The following is a 26,123-nucleotide window of genomic DNA, read 5'->3' as shown; positions in this document are numbered from 1 at the left end:
CAGCGATTCTTCTGAATACTAGTTGTTGGAAAACAACAGGAGGGGAGAGGGCCTGGGTCCCCCGGGGCCTAGTTTGGCACTCTAACCACTACACCAGACCAGTCCCATTATCCATTTCCCACTTGGTCCGTGCTGGAGTGTTCGCCCCTCTGCAATGACATAAAGGTCACAGCCTGAGTTAGGAAGCTTTTTTCTGAGTCAGACCACTGCTCCATCTAGGCCAGTATTGCCTACTGGCTGGCAGCAGCAGCAGCAGCTCTCCAGGGTTTTGGACAGGGAGTCTTTCCCCTGGAGATTCCCCTGGGATCAAACCTGGGACCTTGTGTGCATGCCAAGCAGATGTTCTGCCACTGAGCTACAGTCCTTTAATATTGTTTAATGTACAAAAATCGCAAGATCGAAGCAGACTTTGCCTGATTCCTTAAAGTGGGCATTGCTTGCTCAGCCGGAGTAAAAGGAACTCAAATCCACATCCCCCTGGCAGCTCGAAATAAGGTTTTCGGGTACTCTGTATTCATGGCTGTGAATCTGCCCCCTCCCTTCAAAGCTCTGTTTCATATTGTTACTGCAAGAACAAGTGTTGAATAAGTGACTGGTAAGCCACCTTCATAATAGGGACGCAGGTGGCGCTGTGGGTTAAACCACAGAGCCTAGGACTTGCTGATCTGAAGGTCGGCGGTTCGAATCCCCGTGACGGGGTGAGCTCCCGTTGCTCGGTCCCTGCTCCTGCCAACCTAGCAGTTCGAAAGCACGTCAAAGTGCAAGTAGAGAAATAGGTACCACTCTGGCGGGAAGGTAAACGGCGTTTCTGTGCGCTGCTCTGGTTCGCCAGAAGCGGCTTAGTCATGCTGGCCACATGACCCGGAAGCTGTACGCTGGCTCCCTCGGCCAATAAAGCGAGATGAGCGCCGCAACCCCCGAGTCGGCCACGACTGGTCCTAATGGTCAGGGGTCCCTTTACCTTTACCTTAAGCCACCTTAATTCTCATGTGGCCCTTCAGACTCCTTTGCCTGGCCCTCGGTGCTTTCCCTAGGCTGCGGTTAGCCCTGCTCCACACCAGCCTTACCAGTGGGGTTTTGCCTGGCGGAAAGGAGTCCTTGTAATGTGGGTGGGTGCCTCTGGCCAAACTTGAGCTGCAACTTATCTCTGCACTTTGAAGCCAAGAATTCCCAACACTGCTCTCACCCGATCAAAGGAGGGTGAACAGAGTTAAAAGGACTCTGCCGCAATGAAATCCCTTTGCCACCCACCGTATTTTTCGCTCCATAAGACGCACCTAGTTTTTAAAGGAGGAAAACAAGAAAAAAATATTCTGAACAAAACAGGGGATGTATGATTTTTGTGGTTCATGCTGTGGCCACAGAGATGATATGTGATTTGACGGTGAGTTTGGGGTAGCCCAAATCAAAAATCCTGAAAATCCATGTGGATCCGTGCTTTGTAACCACGTTTTTGCACCATTTTGGCCCCACAAAACAGTGGATGTGTGATTTTTTTGGTGCAGGCTGCAGCCATGGACATGCTATGTAATCTGATGGTGAATTTGGGGTGACCCAATGCAAAAATCCTGAGGATCCATGTGCTTTTACCTCCCCCCTCCCAGGCAGCCTCCTTTATCGCTAGTGTCCCTTATCTCCCTCCCGATCGCTTGCCGATTAGCTGCTCAGCGGCTTCGTTTCAACACCCCCTTCCCTCTTTCTTTAAAAATTAAAAGCACGATCTGCTTTTCACCCCTGGGCAATTCGGCTCCAGGGACCACACATTCGCTCCATAAGACGCACAGACATTTCCCCTTACTTTTTAGGAGGAAAAAAGTGCGTCACGGAGCGAAAAATACTGCATATTTGATTCTGGCTTAAGGTACAGAGGGATTTCAGTAAGGCAAACCAACTCTCCCAGTCAGTTCTAGCAAATATTTGAGAAATGCTCCCCACCCACCCTTGGGCAGGAGGTGCCTTTAAGGCTTTGGGATTTCATCTTCTGCCAGAATCGTTTCCCACAAAGGTGTAATTTCAAAACCAGATTGAGTTGCCAGTTTCCCTTTGGCTCCCGTTTGCAGTCAACTCCTCCTTTCTGCCCTTCAGCAAGTGCTTATAGTTTCCAGCCAAACAATCCCAGAGACAGGATTGCCAACTCTGCTGGGTATTCAGGTAGTGCTCTTAACACTCTACATTAAGAGTAGAGATCCTTTCTCAAGCTCAAAGGTCAGATCTCCTAAATGGGCAATCTTCCAAGGACAAGATTATAGACCATTGTTTCCCGAAAGCAACAATCGTGCATGCACAGGGAGCTGCCCTTTATCACTGACCTACAGCTCGTCCTCTAAAAATACAAGCTTTTACTCCTCATGGTTGGGAACAAAGGGGTGATTTGGTTAGAAAGCTGTCTTAACACAGAGTCAGTTCATTGTTCTGTCTAGCACAGTGTCAGCTACACTGACCAGCAGTGGCTCTCCAGGGGTCAGGCAAGAAGCCCTGCCTGGAGATCAAATCTTGGACCTTCTGCATGCAAAGCAACAGTCCACCCGTGAGTTGTGGCGCTTCCACAACCTCACTGCCACGCCAGAGAAAGTATGCCTGTGAAGAATGCCAGAATCTGCAGGTGTTGTTGCTGCTGCGCTCAAGCTAAATGGACCACATTCTTGTGTTCTTATGCTACTGCCTCAAGAGGTGGCGTTGGCACATAAATGGCTCTGCGTCTCTGCGCATGCGCCAACCCTCCAGACGGCAGGCATTGATTTCGCTTGCCCAGCTATAAGAGGGAACAAGGGAACAAAAGGACAGCGGCTTGCTGGCGCCACCTTGCGGAGCACAAATTTCCATTAACACTCAGTGCACCGAGAAAACAACAGGCATATTGCAAAGGCCCCGCCTCGCTGGAAAGGTGTGCTGGTGCAACTCTGCATTTTATGCATGGCACCCTTTGCAGGATGCCAAGGTTCGTTCATATCACAAGGGAGATGCAGCGTCCGGGGAGTATTTTTTGTACGAAGTCAGGCCCAGGCTACTTAATTCCACATATCCCACCACTATCTGCCTTAACTGTTATCTGGTCTCAGGAAGGGACGTCACCTTGAATATAGATCTGGAAGGGACCTCGAGGGCTGTCTAGTCCAACCCCCCACAATGCTAGGATCTCAACTGAAGCATCCATGACGGATGGCTCACTGTAATCTGACCGACTGATCTTGCTGCAACAGAAGAGTAGAACACCTTGCAGGATCTTCCCTTTGTTTTCTCCCCTGATCCTTTTAAAACCGGAGAAGTCAAGAAATGAACCTGGGACCCCTCTGCAATTAAAGCAATTGTTCTATAACTGAGCTACTACCAACCCTCCAAAAATAAATTACCGCCCTGCCTCAACTCAAAATCTGGGAGGTAGGGAAGCAACCTGCCCCGGGCAGGACTGCACTTCCCTGGTAGGAGCAAGATTGCAGCTTGGGGGTCAACAGTAGATGGCCTGGCCACTGTACTCCCAAGCTCTGCCAATTTGCAGGTTGGATTATTGCAGTTCACTCTATGCAGGGCTGCTGCAGCAGCCAGTCTCCTTGCTGGAGTTCCCTTCAGATCTCAAGTAATTCAATTTAAAACAGCGACGTTGTTTGCCAGTTCTTAAAGCATTAGAAGACCCAAATACCCAAAAGACTGCTTCCTTCCTTACGTGGACCCTTCTGGGTGTTAACATTGACCCGAGGGGGTGCCTTGGGAGAAGGTGGTCCTTGTCCTGCATGGTGCAAATGATGGTTTCTGACAGCAGAGATGTACATTCTCAGGACCCTCACCTTAATTCTGTGTTTTAAAGTTTTTAACAGTGTGTTTTAATAATAATAATTTATTATTTATACCCTGCCCATCTGACTGGGTTTCCCCAGCCACTCTGGGCGGCTCCCAACAGAATATTAAAATCATGATAAAACATCAAACATTAAAAACTTCCCTATACAGTGGTACCTCGGGTTACAGACGCTTCAGGTTACAGGCTCCGCTAAGCCAGAAATAGTACCTCGGGTTAAGAACTTTGCTTCAGGATGAGAACAGAAATCACGCGGCGGCAGCAGCGGGAGGCCCCATTAGCTAAAGTGGTACCTCAGGTTAAGAACAGTTTCAGGTTAAGAACAGACCTCTGGAACAAATTAAGTTCTTAACCTGAGGTACCACTGTGCAGAGTTGCTTTCAGATGTCTTCTAAAAGTCAGGTAGTTGTTTATTTCCTTGATATCTGCTGGGAGGGCGTTCCACAGGGCAGGCGCCACCACCGAGAAGGCCCTCTGCCTGGTTCCCTGTAACCTTGCTTCTCGCAAGGGAACCGCCAGAAGGACCTCTGTGCTGGATCTCTTTTAATGTTGCTCCGGGACCTTAGGGCGAAGGGCCAGTAAATCATCATCATCATCTGCAACTGAGCACCTGCCGCTCCATAAGCAATAGTTCTGACTGACCACTCACCTGTCCACAATGGGATTCAAATCCGCAGACATATTCCTGGAACTGCAGTTTACTGGAATCTCCAGCGCTTTTGCTCCTTCCTCCCACAGGGAAGAGCTGTGGCCTAGTGGCAAAGCGAATTACTTCACATGCAGAAGGTTCCAGGTTCAATCCTGGGCATCGCCAGGTAGGGTGGGGAGAGATGCACTGCCTCACACCCTGGAGTGCTGCTGCCAGCCAGTGTAAGCAATATCAAGCTAGATGGTCTGATTCTGTGCAAAGCACCTTCCTATGGGTGGTATTCAGCTAAGTTTTACTAAAGAGGAGACCCACTGTAATCAATGGGCCCAACTCTGTCCTGTTACTTACTGTATACTCTGCACTTTCCTCCAAGAAGCCCAGGGCAGCAAACACATCTGAACTAATATGATTGCAATACCACTCCCATGTTAACTGGACAGAATAATGGTTTTAACGGTCATCGCTTTTAGAATGTTTTACAGTGGTACCTCGGGTTACATACGCTTCAGGTTACAGACTCCGCTAACCAAGAAATAGTACCTCGGGTTAAGAACTTTGCTTCAGGATGAGAACAGAAATCGTGCAGCGGCAGCAGGAGGCCCCATTAGCTAAAGTGGTGCTTCAGGTTAAGAACAGTTTCAGGTTAAGTACAGACCTCCGGAACGAATTAAGTACTTAACCCGAGGTACCACTGTAATTGTTTTCACTTTGCTTTTAAATTGTTTCTCTGTTCACCTCCCTGGGAAGGGAGAATGTAAATTCAATAAATAATAACAATAACTTGTAAGAAAACAACCTTCTAAAGAACAATAATTTGTTCTCAAACTACCAATTTCAGGGTTGCCAGGGACAGAACTTCAGCCACCAAATGGGCCTGGCAAAACGGCACGTATTTTAAGTTTCTTAATTCCAGTGGGTCTACTCTTGAGTAAAACTTGACCACCACCCTATGTTCTTGACAGCACTGCACTGGGTTCGTTATGCTGGTGACTGCAAAATCTTTAAAGTGTCAAGCTGTACCATAAAAACACTTCTGAGTATCAGTTTATTTTTTTGTTTTGCTTTTAACCTTAATATACATTTATACAGGCCATAATAAAAATTATGCAACAGGATTTTGTTTTTGTTTTTCAGTTATTACGCTACGGGGAGTCAAGAATAAATGCATGCAGTTACAAAGAAGAGGTAGTAGAAACACGGTATTAAAGACCTAAAAATACAAATGTTGTATAAATTAAAAAGAAAAAAAAAACAACTTTCAAATTAACTGCTGGAATTTCTCATACAGATAAATAAGGTAAACAGTACATTACGTTGTCAAAGCAAAGAAAATAAAAACAGGCATAGGGGGGGAAGGAAACCCACCCATACACACACATACACGCGGTCATCAGTTCACGGAAACAGATGGTGTCTGAATGTCAACGACCTCCCTGCCGAGAAGGCCTGGCTAGTACAAAAATAAGGTTCCAAATGATTTTGTTCTGAAGAGTGGGGTGTGTTCAAGTGTCCAAGTGATGATCATTTTCTTATTTTTTTTTAAAAAAACAACAACAAGCCAACTCTCAAAATGAAGAGAGGTCATTTCCAGAGAAACTAAGTTGCCTAGATAATGAATTCACAAAAGCCACCCGGAGGCATGTCTGAAAATGGGGGTGAAGCAGCCGTAGGAAGTGTCAGAGTGTCCTCAAAAGTCACCCTGATTTTTTAATGCTCTTCTGCTACTGTTAAGGGGAGGAAAGTCCATGCCACAACAACACGCAGAGTCCTAACACTGCGAGTGTCCGAGAACCTTTTATGCAGTTTTAAAGGAACAGACTGAAACTGCAGCACGCCTCTTCTGATATGAAAGGGGGGGGCGGCGGGACAGAATTAAGGGGATACCTACTGATAAATACAGGCAGTAACACACAAGTTCCACATGCTACAACAGAACTAAGCAACCAAACTTGTATAAATGGGAGGGGGAAGTGGGGAAGAACAGCAAGCCAGCGGGGGCTTCGCAACGCCACCGAAATGCTCCGGAGTTGTGGCCGAGTTACTCAAGTATTAGACAAACGGGTATATAAAAAAAGGAAAAAGTCCTCCTGAAGACAGGTTATGTACAGCTTTGCCTGAAAGTCTCCTAAGACGCTACATTTGACATTTCGGAAAGCGTTTTTTCTTTTCTTTTCTGGATGATTTCTGGATGGGCGGTGGTTTTTTCCCCCTCGAAAAGCATACAGTGAAATCGAATGGTTTTCTCTAACCTGCTCCAGCAAGTTTGTTGTGCCTTTTCTGCTTTAAAAAAAAAAAGCCCCCCCCCCGAAGAGTATAGTTTTTCTTTTCTTTTTTAGTAAATTAGTGCAATATAAAGTATTTTGGGCCAGGATATTCAGGAAGAAGACAAAAACTATCAAGCTTTTATATCCACGATAACTGCTCAAACTGGTTTCAGGGATTCCAAATGGATCTCCCTCAAAAGTATAATAAAAAAAAGAAGACCCCACCCTCACCCAGGTCCATCATTTCTCCTCGTCTTTTTCCAAAAGGTGCTGTTTCTTCTTATGCCTGATGGGCTTGAAGAAGTGCTATTTACAAGACACGCGCTCAGGTCCAAATCCAGCAACAGCCTCAAAAGCGCCACAAGACACAGGTTTGCAGTTAACACTGTTCTCAGCTTCCTCCCAGGGTCTTGTTCCAAAAAGAAATCTCTTCCAGCCCTGCAGCTCCCTGAGCAGGAAGAGCCTGCGATTCTGGACCTTGCCCAGAGACGGAAGTCCCATTCTTTGCTCCATCCTTTCGTAAGAAATCATAATAATACGCCAATTCGCCGTCCCCAACCGAGGCTTTGTGGCAAGGTTCTGCTGGGAATGGAAAGACGAGCCTTTTGAACCTGGCTGCTCAGTGAAAGATGGGGTGGGGTGCGCAAGATTTAAGTCATAAGGCAAGTCTCCTCCGAGATAGTTCAGGGTTTCTTCCCCTCTGCGAATCAACCACATTTCTCCTTTCTCTTTGGTAGAAAACCCACAGAAATGTAAAAACCTGCCCTCCTGTTGTGACAGGGGCAAAGGGGGCGATTTGGCTGTAGCGGAACAATCTGCCAAGTGGTCCCGGGCGACTCGCCTACTGCTCGTAAACAGCCACTGCGCTGCAGCAAAGGGCCGAGAGCCTGCGTTCAATACTCGCTTTATCTGAAAGCAAAGGAGAACGTGTTAAAAAGAGGTGGACACAGGTGAACCTGCAAGAAGTGCTTGCACTGAACCCTTAAGAGGGGATTCTTTGGGTTGTCCAGGCTCAGAGCAACACGGCTTGTTCCAGATTCTAGGAAAGGAGTCACACTTTGCGAAGGGGACGCCCCACACCGCCAAACCGACTTACATTTGTTAATGTTTTCTATGTCAACCGGGTCTTGTATGATCTTTGCCAGGCCTTCCAGCAACAGAGCCGCTTTGTGGTATCGGTATGCAATGTCTTCTGTCTGCTGAAACATCTCGTCCAGGGCGGCCGCCTGCACCTGAGATGGGATGAAGAGACCGATCAAGCCCAGGGGCTAAGAAAATGGGGGCACTCAAAGCAGTGACCTGCACGGAAGGCAACCTCCACCCACCGCAGAGACTGCCTTCTGTCGAGTAGTAAAGGACGTGACTGAGGACCTGGGTTCTAATCTCACTCCTGCCAAAGACAACTCTGTGCCCCTTTCCTAATCTCTCGGCTTAGCCTATCTCACAGTAGCTGCTGAGATGATACAATTGGGGGGGGGGGCACATGCTTGACATCATTGGTAGAAAGTAAAAACATTAGAAATGTTAACCTCCAAGAAAAAAATCTGGGTGAGGGGAAAGAGCTTTTCATATTTCCCTCAATCTTTTTAAAAGGAAGAACTGGAACACTGGGAAAACTTGTGTGGATTTTTATTTTGCAATGAGTGAACGTTCCTCCTCTTTGTCTGAAGCTGCTGCATCTTTTGGAAACCCCGGAACCTTTCTATTTTGCCCAAGACCATCAGGGAGTCTCTCCCTGAGCCTCCAACCATGTTACCCAGGGTACCATTACCAGAAAAGCTTCCCTGTCTCCCACAACTGGGACTGTGTGCGACACCCCAGGGAATTAAAACTAATGACTGTTTAAGTCTGACGAAATATTAGCCAGACAACACGCAGAAATGGCACCTTGGGTTAACTTCTGAGACATACAAAGAAGGCATTAACGAATGGAAAAAAGAAAGCCTAGTTTAATTAATCCCGAGAGTGCCACCTAATTTGTTTGCGTGCCTCTTTCAATGGAAATGCAAGGGCCCCGCACTGCTTTTATGTTCCCCAGAAAGGCAAAGCCAAGGAGGGAGCCCACATGTGGCTTTTGAACATGACTGTGGCAAGATTCTCAGTGAGTGCCAGAAGCTCACTTATTCAGAATCCCGTTTCCCATGATAGCTGGTGACCTCTCTCTATATCCCACATCCACTGAGAGATTTGCTTGTGGATAAGGAGGCTGAGCCCTGGAGCTCTGAGGGGCAGACATAGACAGGACCCTCACCCACCCACAAAAAAGCCCTTCTCTCCTGAAAGTCCTCCTTATCTTTTACCCACAAGGGGATCAGATACAGGGGCCAAATGCAGCCCTCCAAGATACTCTTTATCTGGACCTGCCCTTTTGCCCCGGCCCTGCCTTGCATCCCCCTTCAGTGCTTTTGCAAGGCTGGAAAGTGTCTGATCGTGCCTCTCACTGGCCTGGGTGGAGGATAGAAGGGTGTGAGAGAGACAGCAAAGGCAGAAACCAGCCTCCTGGACAAAGGGGACATGTGTTCACTGCTCCACCCCCTTTTGCCTCTGGCTCCGCCCACCACCGCTGCATAGCCTTCTCCCCACCCACCGACCCCCTTTACCATTTCCACAGCACAGCTGTAGATGAGCTTCTCGGCCGTGACGCTGTTGATTTCGTCGACGAACCTCTGCTTGTCCGAAAAGAACCGGTTCAGCTTTCCCGTCAGCTTCTTGCACATGGCGATGCAGAACTTGTACCTCTCGTTCAGGTTTTTTACCACTGCAAGGAAGAAAGCAGCTGTGAAACAGGGAGGGGGGCACTGGCTTGCTCCTCTCACAGCCGGAAGGGCGTATGCTGCTGCCTTGGCCTTGCTGCCACCCATTCAAAGCCCCTGATGCCCTATAGACCTTGACAAGCTCCTGGGCCTGTTCACTGGGTCTGGGAAGCTTCCACTGCCACCTCTGGGTCCTAGCAGGTTGCCTTCTACCGAACCAGACCACTGGTCCATCGAGCTCAGAACTGCCTGCTCTGACTGGCACTGGCTCTCCAGAGTTTCAGGCAAGGATGCTTTCCTAGCTGTCCCTGGAGATGCCACTAGGGACGGAAGCTGGGACTTTCTGCATGAAAGGAAGCAGATACTCGACCTGTGAAAAGTCCCAGGTTCTGTCCCTTGCAGTATCTCCAGGCAGGGCTGGGAATGTCCTCCCACCTGGGATCTTGGAGTGTCTGCTGCCGGTTGATTGCAGACCCCACTGAGCTAGATGGACCAAGAGTCTGGGCTCCATGCCCTGGGGGTAGCCCCACACACCTTGCTTCACTGCGGTGGAGAGGTTCAGCTTTGCCGACTTGATCTGCGCTTTGGCTAGGTGCAAGGAGGACGCCAGCAACTGGGCAGCTTTCATGTACAGGACCAGCTGCTCAACTTGCCTGGAGAAGAGAGAAACGGGGGCCTTTTGTTAGGAGAGGAGCTGCCACTTTCCCAATCCCTTTTTTTTTGGGGGGGGGGTGTCCACAGCAAGCATTAAAAAGCAAGGGAGAGAATAGCAGCTCGGGCATTGGCCCATTGCCACATGCGGGGCGTGAAGAGAGAGCCTTGCGCAGCTCAGCCTCAGAAGGACTACCCCCCCAAAAAAACCCACATTGCTCATTGGCAACATGGAAATACCTTCTTGATGGTATAAGGACTTGGGCACATTGGCGCTGGGCAGCTCAAGAAAGACCAGCCTCCCGGGGTCTGGTGGGTGGGTACCTACCCCCAGTCTTTGCTCAGCTGGCTGATCTGATCCACTACCACACTCTCCTGGATCTGATAGACAGACACCGCCGAGGAGCAGAGCTCAGGGTTCCCGCTTCGGACAGCGGTCAGGTCCAGGACACACTCCGTGAAGGCCAGCATCAAGTTCAGGTGGCGCAGGGTGTCTGTGTGCTCCCTCTGCCAGGAGGGAAGAAGCAGAGAGAGCCCCGCTTAGCATCAAGGAGTTAGCGGGCCACCACCGCCAAACAGACCCTTCCCTAGAGTGCCACCCACAGCTATATTGAATTCTCTCCTTGGGAAGATCTGGCAAGGTCCCTCTCACTTTCCAAAGTTTTAAGGTGGGTGCTGAAAACCTTCCCACCCCCAATTAGAAGGCATTTAATGGCAAGGGTTGTAAGCGTTGGATCTTGTCTGACAATAGTTAAGTATTGGGAAGAAGTATTGCAAAACACACACACACACACACACACACACACACACACACACACACACCAGGCATGGGGAATCTACAGCCCTCCATCTCTGGCCATTGGTCATGCTGGCTGGGGCTGATGGGAGATGTAGTCCAACAAAGTCTAGAGGGCCACAGGCTCCCCCTGCCCTTGCCTTTAGGGCTCATCACTGTTACAATCTCCTTCAAAAGCATAAATGAATTTTATCTGTCAATATTCAGAAAAGCAACTCTGTCAAGATGCAAGAGGTGCCCACTACCTGCACTTTCAATGCATTTTTGTTCCAATGGGCTTCTCCAGTAGGATGAAAGGGGACTCTGCCAGGAGCGTCTACTTTGTATTCTCTCTCTCTCTTGTGTGTGTGTTTTCAAATATTTCTTCCCCTCTCCATTTCTTTATTTTACATCACACTGAGACACTTGCATAGGTGATCAATAAAAGAACAGCAACATAAAACATGCAGAGAAAAAAATGGGTACTCCTGTGTGTATGTGTATGTGTGTGTGAATGGAGATATTGGGGGGTTGGAATTTAAATAGATGCAATACCTACTATCTTATAAAACCTAAACTGCTTTAACAACATACGTTTAATTTATTTAACAGGGATGGGACACCTGTGGGCTTCCAGCTGTAGCTGCAGCCCATCTCCAGTCATCCCTGACAATTGACCCTGCAACATCTGGAGAAACCCCAGCCCCAAGACACAGTAACATATACTCACTCTTAAGTTGCCGCTGTTCCTTACCTCCATCAAAGTCTCTTCCGGCAGTTCTGGGGCCTCAAAGGTGATAAACCCCTCTAAGCTGGGAGGTGAAGTGCCATAAGGCATGTACTTCAGGCATGGAGCCGCCTCTGCTCCGGGGGGAGAGGAGCCCATGTAAACACCAGGAGGGGAGCCCATGAGGACCCGGCCGCTGGTAGAACACAGAGACCCCCCAGAGCTGTTGGAGCCGACTGGAAAAGGTGGGGAGGGGAGAAAGAAACACACTTGTTTCAGCCCAACAACTTCGGTTGAGTTCAGAGCCCCCTGCCCCAGTGAAAACCAGCTGCAAAAACAGTAGGAGGTGCCGAGGTCCCTGCCAAAGCTCAGCATTATTCAAGGAATGGCAAACTGTAGAACAAAATTACAGACATGTGGTGGCAATGATTTTCACTCTCCACCCAACCACAAGTGTACTTTTTCTCAGAAGCCCTGGAGCAAATCAATAAAAGTAAGGATGCTTGAGGGTCTTCCTGTGATTCAGTCAAGGGAGGAGTATTGAAAGGGCTGAAGCACTTCTGCAGAGATAGAAGGCTCCCCTATCTTTTGCCCTGGAATACTAAAAAAGGGGGGGATAGGGTCACCAGAAAAAGCTCAACAACTTTGACCAAAAAAAAAAACAAAAAAAAAACCACAACTTTTTTGTCCGGATTTTCACCTTTTGAAATATGGCAACCTTATTTCGGGGTAACGGTCCGAGATCCCCAACCAACTTCTCCTGAACTCCAACCTCCCTGCCTTGCTGCACAATCTGGCCCCAGCAACAGGCAACGTCCATGCCACTCACCAGATGTTGTCCGAGCTCTGAGGACCATGTGGGTGCAGGTTGGAGGGGTGGCGCTGTTCGGAGGGGACCCCACGGTAAACATCACGGCTCTCGAGCTCACGCCGGCTCCCATGGAGGGAGGAACTGCTGCGATGCCACAGGCCCCCGGTGGAGCTGGGGGGAGGAAGAGACGGCACGTTAGTCCTCATGAGGACATGCCCCACACACAGTGTACAAGTACAGCTGGAGCTAAACACGGCCACTGGGAAGGGCAGGGGTTTCTGCTGTCCCTCTTGCCACTTCCCTGGTTATCTCCCATTACAGATCCCTCCTCAGAACCCACTTTTTCCTGTGAGGTTTTTGGCTTAACCCAGGCAAGGCCAATGACCATCTGGTCGGGAGGCGGGGAAAGGAACAACTTTAATCTGGATCTGGGCAGCCCTACTAAAATTTGATGAAAAATTGATTTTCACTCGGGGGGGAAACATTTGTTAGTGCAAAGGCTGATGGATAATCCATGCCTTCATGTTATTTATGTTTGCTATCAGTCATGCAGTGGCCATAAAGTTTGGGGGCAATTTGAATATGAAGCTTTTGTGGGCTGGAGTGCAATTGGGTGGATTTGTGGCACTCTCTTCAGCTGGCAGGGGTGTGAGTAAAACACACGATGAAAACAGCCCCATTAAAATGGGAGTCATGGGGAGAGTGATCAAGGGAATGACCAGGTAAACAGGTGTGCCTTCAGAAGCCAGCAGAATGCCAGCGCAGATGGGGGCCTCTTGCATTCCAGGAGGGAGTGAATGTATGCATACCTATACGTACACTCAATATATACACTCACAGGCTTTTTATTCTCTCTCTCTCATGCATGCAGCTACTGAACAGGCATTCTTCCTCCATTTCTCCCTTGCCTTCCAACCTACCAAGAGCTCCAGCCACCAGCTGCCTTACCTGTATCCATTGGCCGCTCAGTGTTAAGGCTGTCTGTGCTGCCCTGACAGAGCTGGCCTCCCAGAGCGGCTTTTGCTTGCTGATCTGACAGCTTGCCGGTGCTCACAGACCTAGGCAGAAAGAGAGCACAATGCGCTTGGGAAATTGGGCAAAGCCTGGGCTGGGCAAGGGGGTGTGTGACTTGCTTCTCCTGGCTTTAGTGTGCGGCTGGCCTCAGACTGTGGCGCGAGTTAAGTATCCTCAATGTATGCCAGGCCTGCATGAGCTGTGATCCACCAAGCCAAATGCAGTTTGCTAGACATAGGTCGTGGCTTGACCCACTCTTCCCCAGTCCTGGCCCCATTGTGGCTATGATAGGAAGGAGCCCATTGCAGATTGCCTTCACTTTGTGCAGGTCTGATGTAAACTAAAACAGAGGGTGGGGCGTGCTGGCTTCAGGAAGCCACTCCCCATGATGCAGTGCTGTGGTTAAGTCAGATAGTGTGTACATCCAGCCTGGGGGGTGGGGAGGGGGCAAGCAGAGCACAGCAGAGGAGGGGAAAGTGCTCTCAAAAGAGCTGTTTAAAGATCCATTTCATTGGGGGGGGGAGACCTAGTAGAACTAGGGGGGAAGAAAGAAAACCAACTGTACAACAGATCAAAATGGGTCGTTTGTAATTTACACCCATCTTCATCTGGTAGGAGTTTGCAGGCAGGGAGAAACAAACATGGATTTGCAAGTGCAAAATGCAAAACAAGGGGGAACTTCTGAGTGCTGGAGGGGGAGAAGCCGCACCAGGAAATGAGGCTTATATTTACACACACTGACACACCAGATCCACATGCTGTGGTCTAAACCACACACTGCAGAGATCGTGTTCCGCTGGGACCTTTTCCTGGGCAAGCCCAATGAAACAACCAGGTGCTTCCGTTCCATTTCCACAGTGGCTTCTGCGGGAGGAAGAGCGCTGCACTGAAAGCTTAACCCTAGTGCTCTGGGGTGGCGTAAGTTCAGTGCTGTGCTAAGGCCTCCCTTATAGAATCAGCAGAACCACAACTGTTTTGTCAGCCGAGGAAATAGGACCCACTCTGCATCATTTGTATATGCCACAAACAGGCAAGAGGAGAGCAAGAACAGGTGAAAGGGACCTGCTGCAATCCTTTGTGAAGGTAAGATGTGAAATGGGTGATTTTTTCTTCTGCTCCACAGCTCTGCCTTTACAGTGATCCTTGGCATCAGTTTTGGGGCATGAAGGGACTTGAAGAGCCCCCCTTTTCTTCTGCAGGCAATGGAATTTTTTTATTATTAAAAAACTTATTTACTTGGAAACCCACGCTGTTGTATAAAAATAGCACAAGGAGGTATACGGGATAAAAAAGCACACACCCCAGTCGTTTCAACAGAAACAATTTTAAAATGTCAAACACTTAAGTAAAAGCTGGTTGGGCAAATAATCTCCAGTTTGAAAAGGCCTGCCTGGATAAGGCAGCGTTTTTTTTTACCCATCTAAAATGGAGCAGGGACAGCTCCCGGCAAGCCTCTTCTACTAGCAAGGATTTCAGGGCCTGCCACAGAGAACGCTCGACCTGTGGAAAAGGCCAGCCAAAAGTTTGGGGCAAGTGGGACCACCAAAAGTGACCGGGGTGTAGCCTGAGGGGGAGGGGGACGAGGTTAAGGCACTCTGGGGCCAAGTTGTTCAGGGCACAGCGTTTGGGGAGGGAGGGTGGAGGCTGCAGCTGCTACCTGCCAAACAGAGTCTTGCCGCGGTGATGCTGCTGCTGCTGTTCCGCTGCCTGCCTGTCGCTTCCCTGTGTCGAATGGAAGTGGGGGAACGTTCTCGCCTCGCCCACATCCTTTGCCTGCTGCAGTAGTGGGGTGTCCGATGGTCCCTGGCGGCTGACCAGGCCCACCAAGTTGGAGGAGGCTTGCGTTTTTGGGATCTTGAAAGGAGCGGTTGTCTGGAAGGACAAATAAAATAGAAGTGAGTCTCACAGGGTTTTGTTCCCATCTGGCTTTATCGTTTTGAGGCAGCTGAGGCTTAAGAAGATCAGGAGCAGCCTCCCTCTCTTCCTGGAGTCACACCCCACCCCCACCCCCACATGCCATTCAAGTCTCTGGTTTCAAGCCAGGGATGGGGGAAATGGCGGCCCATCAGACGTTAAATCCAAGTGCCAGTGGTAACAACAGCTAGTTGATAGCAGCGGGACTTCCGTTTCCTCAACTCCCACCCCAAATCTGCTCTGGAGGGTCCCCCAGCACCCTGGAGCTGGTTTTGAGGTGCCTGGAGAGGAGGTTCCATTGTTCAAATCGAAGCCCCTTGCGCCAGCGGAGCTGCATTGCATACAGCCCTTGGGATTCCAACAATGAGTTGGCTATCACTTAAAAAACAGATGAGTCAACCACAGATGTCAATTTAAGCGCAGTTAAGCAATGGCGCCAGGGGATCTCGTGCAAGCAGAGGCTGGAGGGGTGAGATAAACTAATTCCCTGGAGACAGAACATGATCCTTAACCTGCTCCCAATTTCTCTGAGAGGGAGTCAGCATTTCTACGCTGGTCCAGAGCCTACCAATCTTGTCCCTGTGGAAGAGGTCCCAACGCCCACCTTTGTGGGAGAGCCAATGATTGTCGGCAGGGGCGTTTTGAAGAGCCAGTCTGAGCTCCGGGGCGACGATCCTGCGTGCTTCGTGGGTGACGTCCCCAGGCTGACCGGCCGGGCTGGCTGTGGAGAGTGGCTGTAGCTGTAGCCCGCGTAGGATGGGCAGACAGGGTCCGAGTGCTGCTTCCGGAGCTTCTGCTTGTTCTGGTAAATGTCCGTCAGGGTCGCCGGGCTGCTCTGTAGACGGGCACCCGCCATCAGGAGGGACTGCGGAGACTGGGACTGCGGTGCCGGGGAGCCTGGGGGAAGAGGAAGAAGTGGGAAAAGGCCATCTGGGTGGGATTCAAAGCTCCCAGCAGTCTTCCCTCTGAAGAGATGAAGGCAAGAGGAAATACTTCTTCACCCAGCCCTGGATGCATGATCAAGCCACAGGCCCATCTACACCAGATGCCCCAGTGGGAAGCCCACAAGCAAGGCAGAAGCTTTCTCCCCACTTGTGATCCTCAGCAACTGACATTCAGACAAAGGTGACCATTTTTTTGCGGGGGGGGGGGGGGAATAGCTCAGTCAAAGAGCACATCTGCCTAGCACACGGAAAGCCTAAAGGGGTCAACCAGGTTTGCCACCCACATAGCTACAATTCCCAGCACCCTTAAAAAATATACTTCCCTGAAAGGATCCTGGGAACTGTGTGTTCTACATGTATGGTTTGAATGTGATTCTGCATGGCGTTCAACTGGGCATTACTCAGAACACACCCACTGAAATTAATGAACAGGACTGAGTTAGGTCCATTAACTTCAACAGGTCTACTTTGACCTGTGCCAGTGTACCGTACCCCTGAAAATTGCTCGCCCTCAGAACACTACCATGAGGCATGCTGTCACCACTATCCTAAAGAGGTAGATTCCACTGCCTCAGATTTAAAGCACATTTACATCACTTTAACTGCTATGGGCTCCCTCCTTACAACTGCCAGCACCTTTAACAAACAAATCTTTTGGGAGAAGCCATGTGCTTCCAACGTATGGAGCAGATGTCATTTTGGGGGGTATTCAACTACCCACTGAAATTAACGAGCATGACTAAGCTACACCCACTTGTTTCAAGAAGAAGAAGAAGAAGAAGAAGAGTTTGGATTTGATATCCCGCCTTTCACTCCCTTTAAGGAGTCTCAAAGCGGCTAACATTCTCCTTTCCCTTCCTCCCCCACAACAAACACTCTGTGAGGTGAGTGGGGCTGAGAGACTTCAAAGAAGTGTGACTGGCCCAAGGTCACCCAGCAGCTGCATGTGGAGGAGCGGAGACGCAAACCCGGTTCCCCAGATTACGAGACTACCGCTCTTAACCACTACACCACACTGGCTCTCAAGGGGTCAACTCTGAGCAGAACTTAGTTGAATGCCACCCTTTGCTTTATCGCCTCTCACAATGATAGATACTGCACTCTTTGTTGTACCCAGAGTCCAACATTTCTCTGAAAAGTCATGGCTCCCAACCAAAGATTCACCACTGTCCATCAACCCAAAGGCCTTATGCGCATGCGGAGAGCGGGGGAGATCCACTTAGGTTGAGTGGATGGAAAGCTTTCCCTTTGTCATCAGAAGTCACAAAGGACTGAAAGCCTGGGAAAGGGGGTGGGGAGGAGGAAGCTTACAATCCAGCGCTTTCATAATCCACTAGAGAGGGAGGGGGAGAGAGGGAGCAGAGCCTACAGTAGAACATCAAAGCTGGGGGGGAACTGAGGACGCAGGGAAGGTCAGCTGGGGTCACAGCGCTGGCTGCTTGTCCTCCATCTTGGGAGGGAGCTGTACTTGAACAGTGCTCTACACACACACACACCCCACACAAAAGCCAAGCGCTTGGCAGGCAACCGCTCTGCGCGTGTGCAATTGTGCCTGCCTGTCCGGACAAAGAGAGCCACGGAAGCTGACCCAACAAAGACCTGTCCACAAAGCTAACAGAGGTTGCCTTCCTTCCTTCATTTAAAAAGGCATCCCCCTTGCCCCCACCCAAATCTGTGCCTCTAAATCGGGAGAAGATTAAAACCAACCCTTCTGTTCTCAATGAGTTAACCGTCAGTTTGTTGGCTCTGCAGCAGAACTTCCAACAGTTTTCCTGCTGCCCAAGACATAAGGTGAGCCCCAGGGGGTGCTGGGGCTTGCTTCTCGGAGGGCTGGGCTAGTCTTGCTTTAACCAAGACCGAGGGCTGATTCACACATGTGCACACAATGTTTTTTCTTCCTCTACTGTTCAGCTTCAGAAGGCAAGTGAGGAGGAACCCCCTACCTGCCTGCTCCGGCCCCCACTAATGAAATAAAATAAATAACCCATGTGAAAGAGCATGCAGATGTGAGCGCCCCCCTATGGCAGCATCAAATGGTACAGTCCAGGGAAGCATCACCAAGAGCTGCTTCAGTTCCCAAGAGGCCTTGGTGGAGAGAGACTCAATCTCTTCTCCCATCTGTAAAATGGGAACGCGAGAGACCAGCCAAACGGGGTTACTAGGAAGAGAAGCAAAAAACACCTTACAAGGGAAATCCTATTAAATTGCACTATCAGGTTCATGCCCAAAGACTCCTTGATCGGTGATGTTTGTACATATAACCAGAACGCAGTGCTCCCAAATCTATAGAAAAGAGCTCATCTCTACCAGTCTTTCAAGCAACTGCTTTGCGCCCAAGAGCTTCTTGAGTAAGCTACCCAGAAACCTTTGCGACTTAGGGTTCTTGGAAAGGGGCTAACAGTTGCCCAGGATGTGCATGTCCAGGCAGCAGGCCGAAGGCTGTGCCTTAAGACTGGGGTTGTGTTCCGGCTCTCTGTGATGATCTTAGGCTGCTGTAAAGCGCTTGGGAGATTGTTCTCGGAAATATGAAGCAGCGTATATAAATGACATAAAATAAGTAAGTGAACCGGGGATGAGATGCCGCTCACCTGAGGAGTTCCGGCTCCGGGAGTCGTGCCCTTGCAGCTGCCCACAACAGCAGTGCCCAAGTTGCTCAGGGATGGTGCCAACTATTGGAGAAGGGAAGGGCATGCACCATTATTATTTTCCGGAAAAAGAAAACAAGGGAGCATTTGATCAAACAAATACACCACAGGTGCCCTTGATCAGCAGCTGCTCCTTTAAAAAACGCCTCATTGTGATTTATAAACAGGATCTCCGAGGCACAGCTTTCTGAACAGTAATTTCAGTCTCGACTTTTCTGTTTCCCTTCCCTCTGACCCCAACGCTTACGGTCCTCACTGCCTCCCCCCCCCCACCCCAAAAATCACATGAGCTGCAACTTCCAGGATAATGCTTCATGCATGGAGTCTCGGGTCCATACATCGAGCTGATGGCAAACTTAATTTTACTAGTTGGAGACTCTGTGATTGTTTTCACTATAAACTCATTGCTCTGTTTCATACTATCCAGCTCAGAGCTAAAGTGAAAGGGTGCTGGTGAGGAAATTGTGGTTGTCACTGCAGTCACAGTAGGCTTCAATTGTCTTAATCCCAGATTGCATCTGCATCAGAACTATTTAACTGTGTATATGTATGGAATTATTTTTAAATGTTTGCATTGGGCTGCACCCACCATTACTCCTACTCAGAGCAGACCCACTGAAATTCATTAATGCTGTTACATTAAGTTTACTTGTAGCAAAACTTCAACAACCCAGTTTTTAATATATGAAACAAACTGTTTTATAGATGGAACTGTCTTTTGGTTTCACACACTCTCCTTATTTCGTAATTGCAACTGGTCTTATTTCTCTTATAACCAGATAGCTATATCCTTGTAACCTGCCCATGGAGTTTACAGGGAAGGCCAGGTAAGACCACCAGCCAACAAATCCATTTGTGCTGTGCAATCCCCAAGCTAGCACGTGTGGAGCTGGGGTTTCATCCCTGGCATAGCGCCTGTGGGGGCCTGAGGCATTTCAAGCTTGCCCTGATTATCACAGAGATTAGACCCTTCCCCCCTCCAGCAGTGGTGAGCTATTTGCTGAGCACACGGTTTTGCTATCAAGTGCACACAAAAGCCATCTTCGAGAGTTAAGCAACCACCTCTTTTTGTGCTAAACAGCACCTTTCAAGTCTCTCTGCCGATGCGCTTACCGAGCGGTGAAGGGGAGTACGGACGGGAAGATCCTGTGGACAGCCTGCGCCCAACGCCCTGCGCGGAATCGGCTGGCACTGGGGAACAGGAGCCGGTCTTCAGGAAGCCCATGGGGCTGGTGTTTGACCGCCTCACCACAGCGGACCTGCAAACAAAACCCAAAAGGAGACTTGTGTCCAGTTTCAGGGAGAGATCTGCTTGCAATATGTGCACCTCTTTATTCTGGGTCTTTTGACACCCTAGGAGAGCCTTTGCCAACCTGGTGATGAGCGGGTAAGAAATCAAATCATCATCATCATCATCATCATCAGCAGCAGCAGCCAGCCTGTCACTAACAATCTTTAACAGACATACATTCCCAACCCAACCCCAGAATGTTCAGCTTTTGTTTGAACAATAGCAACAGTGACTTCCCAACCCTTCTTCAAACATTAAACAACTTCCATATTTGACTATTTAGATACTGTTTCACATCAACAGTTAGGATGTTTTTTCTGCGACATAACCTCCAATTGCTCCCACCAAATATCCTGCTGGGTCTTGTAGAGTTCCAATGTGCCCATCAAGTTAGGTAAACACACTGTATGTTTAAAGCATATTTAGAGCACATGGAATCCACGGAGAACCATACCGTATCCCTCACAGAACAACAACCCCCAGCACCCTTAAACTACAGTTTCCAGGGCTGGGGGCAGGGTTGTGTGTCATTGTGTGTGCTTTAAATGTACACTGGTACCTTGGGTTAAGTACTTAATTCGTTCCGGAGGTCCGTTCTTAACCGGAAACTGTTCTTAACCTGAAGCACCACTTTAGCTAATGGGGCCTCCTGCCGCCGCCGTGCCACAATTTCTGTTCTCATCCTGAAGCAAAGTTCTTAACTTGAAACACTATTTCTGGGTTAGCGGAGTCTGTAACCTGAAGCGTATGTAACCCGAGGTACCACTGTACAATGGCCTTATAGTCATATAACCCAATTCAAACAAAGAAACAATGTATGTGTTTTTTTTTTAATTACTGGCAAGACATCTTCCTTTGGTGAGGGCGGGCAAAGCAAATATGAAAAAATAAAAAGTTCTCTTACCTGGGCGACCCATGGGGGTTTGAGACGGGGCTGGCAGCTGAGGTCAGGTTCTGCTCGATGCGCTGGTAATTGCGTAGCTGAGTGGGAACCGGGATGGGTGCCGTCTCGCTGCGGGGGGAGACCGACGGCTGGCACTGCCTGAAGGCGGGAGGGAAGGAGAGGGGGAATGAGGGGTGGCAGACGAGCCGCTTTTCAATCTGCACCATTGTCCAGAGTTAACGTGGGTCTTCGGGAGAGAGGCAAATGAACAAGGGCCTGGGTTTCCCGGCAGGGTCTACATGTGCGCCAAATAGCTGCGGTTTCTGGACAGCGGCAAGCAAGCCTCTGCTAATGAGCCGGAGTGCAAACCAGCAGGGACTGGAGCCTTGACTGGAAAAATCAATCATTTAACTCGGAGGAAAGCAGGTCAGCTGCACCCTGGGCCCCTCCCTCCTTCCCACAGGCAGGCATGCGGGAGGAGGCTGGAGGACGCTCTCTCCCCACCCACTTCCAATGTTTCAAAACAAAGTCATTCTAGGAAAATCCACTGTGGGGAGGGAACAGGAAGTTCAGGAGCAAGGATGGCTGGCCTGCGTTGCCTTGTGTTTGTTCAAGGCTCAAAAAGGCAGGCGATACGGGGAACGGTTTGGAGCAAGAAAACAGCTTATGTAACTAGTCAATAAAGCAGCCAAAGATGATCACCTAAGCACGCTGTTGTGTGGGTGCATGCGTGGTTCATGCGCTTCTGCTGCAAACTTCTCAGCCAGTCCATGCTGGCCTCTTGAGAACAGCTCAGCTAAACGCAGGTCAAGATATGCTTGGGAATGAGCCACACAGCGGCAGCCGCTGCCCACGCTCTGAAGTGGATGCCTGAAGTTCACTAGCTTAGATTTGTGCCAAAACGTTTTGGGGAAAGGTAGATGTGGCGGAAGACCTACAGGCGCAAACTGTGCAGCCCACACTGGGGCGAACTGCACATCAGAAGAGAGCCTGGTTATTGGATCTGGCCAAAGGGGGCCCATCGAGTCCAGCACTGTTCTCACAGTGGCCAAACAGAAGCCCCCAGTCAGCAGCCCACAAACAGTAACTCTCTTCACACTTGTGATTCCTAGGAACTGGTATTCAGAGGCATAATGGATGAAGAACATAGTGATTGTGGCCATTGGTAGTCTTCTCCTCCCCTTTTAAAGCCATCCAAGTTGAAAGCCATCACGACTTCTTGTGGGAGCAAACGCCATAGTTTAATTATGCACTGTTTGAGGAAAACCTTCATTTAGTCTGTCCTTGCAGCCTTAGTTCTTCAAACTATGGGAGACAGTTAACCCAAACTATCTGTTCAGACCTGTTCAGATAACTAAATCTGTTTTCTGTGAGGAAGAGTCCATAGTCTCAAAATGTTCGGTGAATAATCCATCATTTGAGGTCTCCTACATTTTTGCATTTTATCTCATAACTGTTCTCTTATGTTAATTTTATTAGTCTTATAACTGTGGTAGTTTATGGGTTGTTAGAGGAGGGGGAGTACCGCAGGTGAGGGACACGTCCTCCTCCTTCTGGGGTCACCGGTGCATCTTTAGTCCCCACCCTGTGGCTCCTGAAAGTTGTCAGCATGTGACAGCAGCCACACGCCAGGAACGACTGACTAGCCAGCTAAACCTTTTTGCAGTGGGGAAACCAGAAACTGTACACAGTATCCAAAGTGTGGCATCACCAGAGATTTGCAGAAAGTCTTTAGGATGTTGGCAGTTTCATTTCCAATCCTTCTCCTCACAATCCCTAAAGTGGGCTTGATGCCAAGAGCGGAGTCCATGCTAAACGTGTCCCCAAACTCTCCTCCTCTGAAGGGACAGCAGGCATTCAATCAGATTTCAGCTAAGCCCCTCAGCTTCAACTTGAGAACTTTGCAAAAGACTTGGCTTCTTTTTGTCTCTGCTCCCTCAAGAATCCCAGGGGTGTCTTGCCTCTTCAAACGACATTTTTAAATTTTCTTAGTCTTTTCCAAGCTACACAGGTGAGCTTTGCACCACCACAATGCTTGCTAGATGCTTATGAAAGGGCAATGGATGGATCCGGATGCAGCAAAATCCGCAGGGGCCCCATCTTAACTTTTTCATGGCTTTATGTTTTTATTGCTAGAAACGTCTTTGATTTTTAACGACACAGTGTTATACAAACGTTTCTATAAATCAACCAATGGAGGCTAATTTATCCAATCCAGGGAGGAGCGACAAGCTTTGCTCCTTCCTCAACACACAACAGCTTCCCCAGTGAACAAAATCTTGCTCCTGAAGGAAGCTGGAAATTGGATGGCAGGCTGCGGAAAAGTTTTGCTCAGCTGTTTAAGCACCACCACCACAAAGCCCTGGAGAGCCCACTTCAGCTTCATCTTTGTTGCCATGACAATATAATTCCCCATCTCTCTGGAGCCTAGCTCCTCTCTCACACCTTGCCAAAATTGAAAGGGCTGAAATCATTGCAGCTCAGCAACTTAAAGAGAGAAGAAAGCTGCTAATTACGTTTTCCCACAAGGAGGCTCTGCAGCATCTGGGACGATGGAAGTTGGGCTTGGCCACAGGGGCTCTACCACACAGAAGGACGCACAGGAACAAGCTATGACTGACACACAAACACACGTGAGCCAGATCGCTTCAGGACTCTCTCAGCACCCCCAATAAGAAAAGGTTGAGCTACTGTCACCCCAAACATTAGAGCAGATGGCAAAGTCCAGCATGCACAGCGTCACCCAGCCGTGAAGGCAACTCTCAACTGAACTTGCCTGCAGGACAAGGAGTTTTCCCACAACTGCAGCTCTCCCATCTGTAAAATGGGCAGAATAGTACCTCGCTTCATAAACAGTCAAAATGCAATGTAATTTGCAAAGCGGCAGAGTTTGAACTCTCCTGCCAACCCACTCCCACCCCGTTAAAAAAGGAGCTGCCGACAGAGTGAGAGATTTGCATTAGGGCCCATGATGTAGCTGACATGGCACCCCCAGATGCTATTGGACTTCACTGGCCATGTTTACACAGACTGATGAAAGTCATAATTCAACAAAATCTGGAGGGCACCACGTTGGCTATCCCTGTCATAAAGGCTCTAATGTCCCCCCCCCCCAAGCTCTGATCCTCCAAAACTGCTGTTAACCAGAGTAAGAAATCTTTTGGGACCTTGGGGGGGGGGGTGGCCTGTTAGTCTTGCCCCCCTGCAGCCAACAGCAACTTGAAAGCATTTGGCCACAGTTTTCCCGAAGCCAAATCTCCCCCATAATCCAGCAGTTTTCTCAGGAAGAGGGGAAGCATGTGAAGTTTCAGTAGCGGACCCCTCACTCATAATTGGAAATCGACCTCAAATTTAAATAAGAGGAGAAAGTGAGAGCCACCTTAACAGTTCTGCTGAGAAACCAGCTCATCTTTCCCCTGAAATGTTTCCAATCCAGCTGGCAGTCATAAAAACTCAGTAACTTAAGATCCAATCTCGCCTCCTTTTTGTGCCATGTCTTTTAGAGTACAAGCCTGAGAGCAGGGGACTGTCTCATTATTGATCATTTTTTAGTTGCTGAGGGAGTCCTTTTCGGCTGAAGAACAGGGTAAAAACGCTTCAGAAACAAATGAAATCTGCTCAGTTTCACCAATAATCAGAGTTTTAAAAAAAATCTTACCAATTAGAAAGCAGCCAAAGTTCTCTCAGGGCTTCCCCTGCAGCACAGATAAGCATCTTTCGCCTGAATCTAGATAAAAGTCTGGCCGGGGCTCCTCTGCAGTGTGCAAATTCAGAAGCTGCACTGAGCACAACATCAGCACTTTTCCGGCAGAGACAGTGCTTTTATTTTTTTTTTAAAGGACTTTAAAACAGTTTGTTTGGGGGAGATTTTCAGGGATTTGCTGCTGCTGTACTGATCGCACGAATGTTATGCCTTGTACGCCTGTGAAAGTGGCAAAATCAAAGAGTGGCTTTGGGGTTGATGCCGAAGTGTAGCGGCCAATTGCGCAACGGACTCTACACGGTCTCCTGTGGCACAAGAGGGAAGAAGAAAGCAAACAAGAAGAGAGCCACAAGCTCCGGCTTTGATTCCGTTCTTGCACTGGCATAGCTTTGCTTCCAACTGAAGGATTAATTTGCTGGGGTACAAAGGCAGCAACGTTTCTGAATACCAGTTGCTGGAAACCGCAGGAGGGGGAAAGAGTGCTCTTGCGCTTGAATCCTGCTTGCGGGCTTCTCACAGAAGCAGCTGCTGGACCACTGTGAGAACAGGATGCTGGACTAGATGGGCCACTGGCCTGATCCAGCAGAGCTCTTCTTATGTTCTTACATTTCCAGTTTACAAGACTACAGCTCTCAGCCTTCTTCAGCAGGCCACTTTTGTAGCAGATCTTGCGACACAACAAAGGCAACAGGTTTGTTCAGGGTAGGGATATTACTGGTTCTTGTTTAAACAACACTGGGGCTTGTGAATTGGTCTTCAGCTGCAGTGTGGGGATCCACTGCTGGGTCACTGACAAACCTCAGAGTGTGCATGTGCAACCACAGCGTTGTCCTCAGCCAATTAAAAAGCCAATTATTAAGTGGGCCCCATAAATGCATACGGTTTTGCTGGCTGGGTGCTGATGGGAATTGTAGTCCAAAACATGCAGAGGGCACCAGGCTGGAGGAAGCCGATCTAGCAACTTTTCATTCCTCCTACACTCTGGACAATGAATGTCAAAGCAACAGAGCTCAACGACAGTCACTACCTACCCTCCGCACATCAGGAATTCACTTGAGGCCCGACGGCCGACTGCTGCCAGAGGCATGTCGTCTGTATAGCAAAAAGAAGACACCAGGAAACAGGCATTAGGGCCCAGGGAGTGGCAGAGATACAGCGAGAGAGAAAGAGAAACTCAGCAATATTTTAATTTGAAGCTGTGCTAAGCGACACTGCGCAAGGAGACAATGCGGCTCTGTTGAGCACAACACAGCATATTCACACGCACACCATATTCCTGAATAGCCCCTGATGGTAAGCTGGCTGC

The 26,123-nt window shown here is 49.1% G+C and overlaps 1 protein-coding gene across 3 annotated transcripts in view; it reads right to left on the bottom strand.

The window, feature by feature from the left end:
* Positions 1 to 5,470: 5,470 nt before the first annotated feature.
* Positions 5,471 to 26,123, bottom strand: part of ULK2 (unc-51 like autophagy activating kinase 2) — a 65,179-nt gene continuing 44,526 nt past the window's right edge. For all 3 annotated transcript variants that reach the window (XM_053366275.1, XM_053366276.1, XM_053366277.1), the window contains 14 exons: positions 25,849 to 25,909; positions 21,136 to 21,273; positions 20,054 to 20,199; positions 18,884 to 18,964; positions 15,956 to 16,248; positions 15,095 to 15,309; positions 13,372 to 13,481; positions 12,442 to 12,594; positions 11,640 to 11,848; positions 10,439 to 10,617; positions 9,994 to 10,112; positions 9,307 to 9,464; positions 7,803 to 7,938; positions 5,471 to 7,615 (listed from right to left, as the gene is read on the bottom strand). In XM_053366275.1, the coding sequence (XP_053222250.1) occupies positions 7,548 to 7,615; positions 7,803 to 7,938; positions 9,307 to 9,464; positions 9,994 to 10,112; positions 10,439 to 10,617; positions 11,640 to 11,848; positions 12,442 to 12,594; positions 13,372 to 13,481; positions 15,095 to 15,309; positions 15,956 to 16,248; positions 18,884 to 18,964; positions 20,054 to 20,199; positions 21,136 to 21,273; positions 25,849 to 25,909 (2,066 nt within the window). In that variant the 3' untranslated portion in view covers positions 5,471 to 7,547. The remainder of the gene's footprint in view (positions 7,616 to 7,802; positions 7,939 to 9,306; positions 9,465 to 9,993; positions 10,113 to 10,438; positions 10,618 to 11,639; positions 11,849 to 12,441; positions 12,595 to 13,371; positions 13,482 to 15,094; positions 15,310 to 15,955; positions 16,249 to 18,883; positions 18,965 to 20,053; positions 20,200 to 21,135; positions 21,274 to 25,848; positions 25,910 to 26,123) is intronic.

This window comes from Podarcis raffonei, chromosome 15 (genome assembly GCF_027172205.1).
Source record: "Podarcis raffonei isolate rPodRaf1 chromosome 15, rPodRaf1.pri, whole genome shotgun sequence".
Taxonomy (NCBI): Eukaryota; Metazoa; Chordata; class Lepidosauria; order Squamata; family Lacertidae; genus Podarcis; species Podarcis raffonei.
Note: the sequence above shows the minus strand (reverse complement) of the source record. Positions and strands in the feature narration are given on the sequence as shown.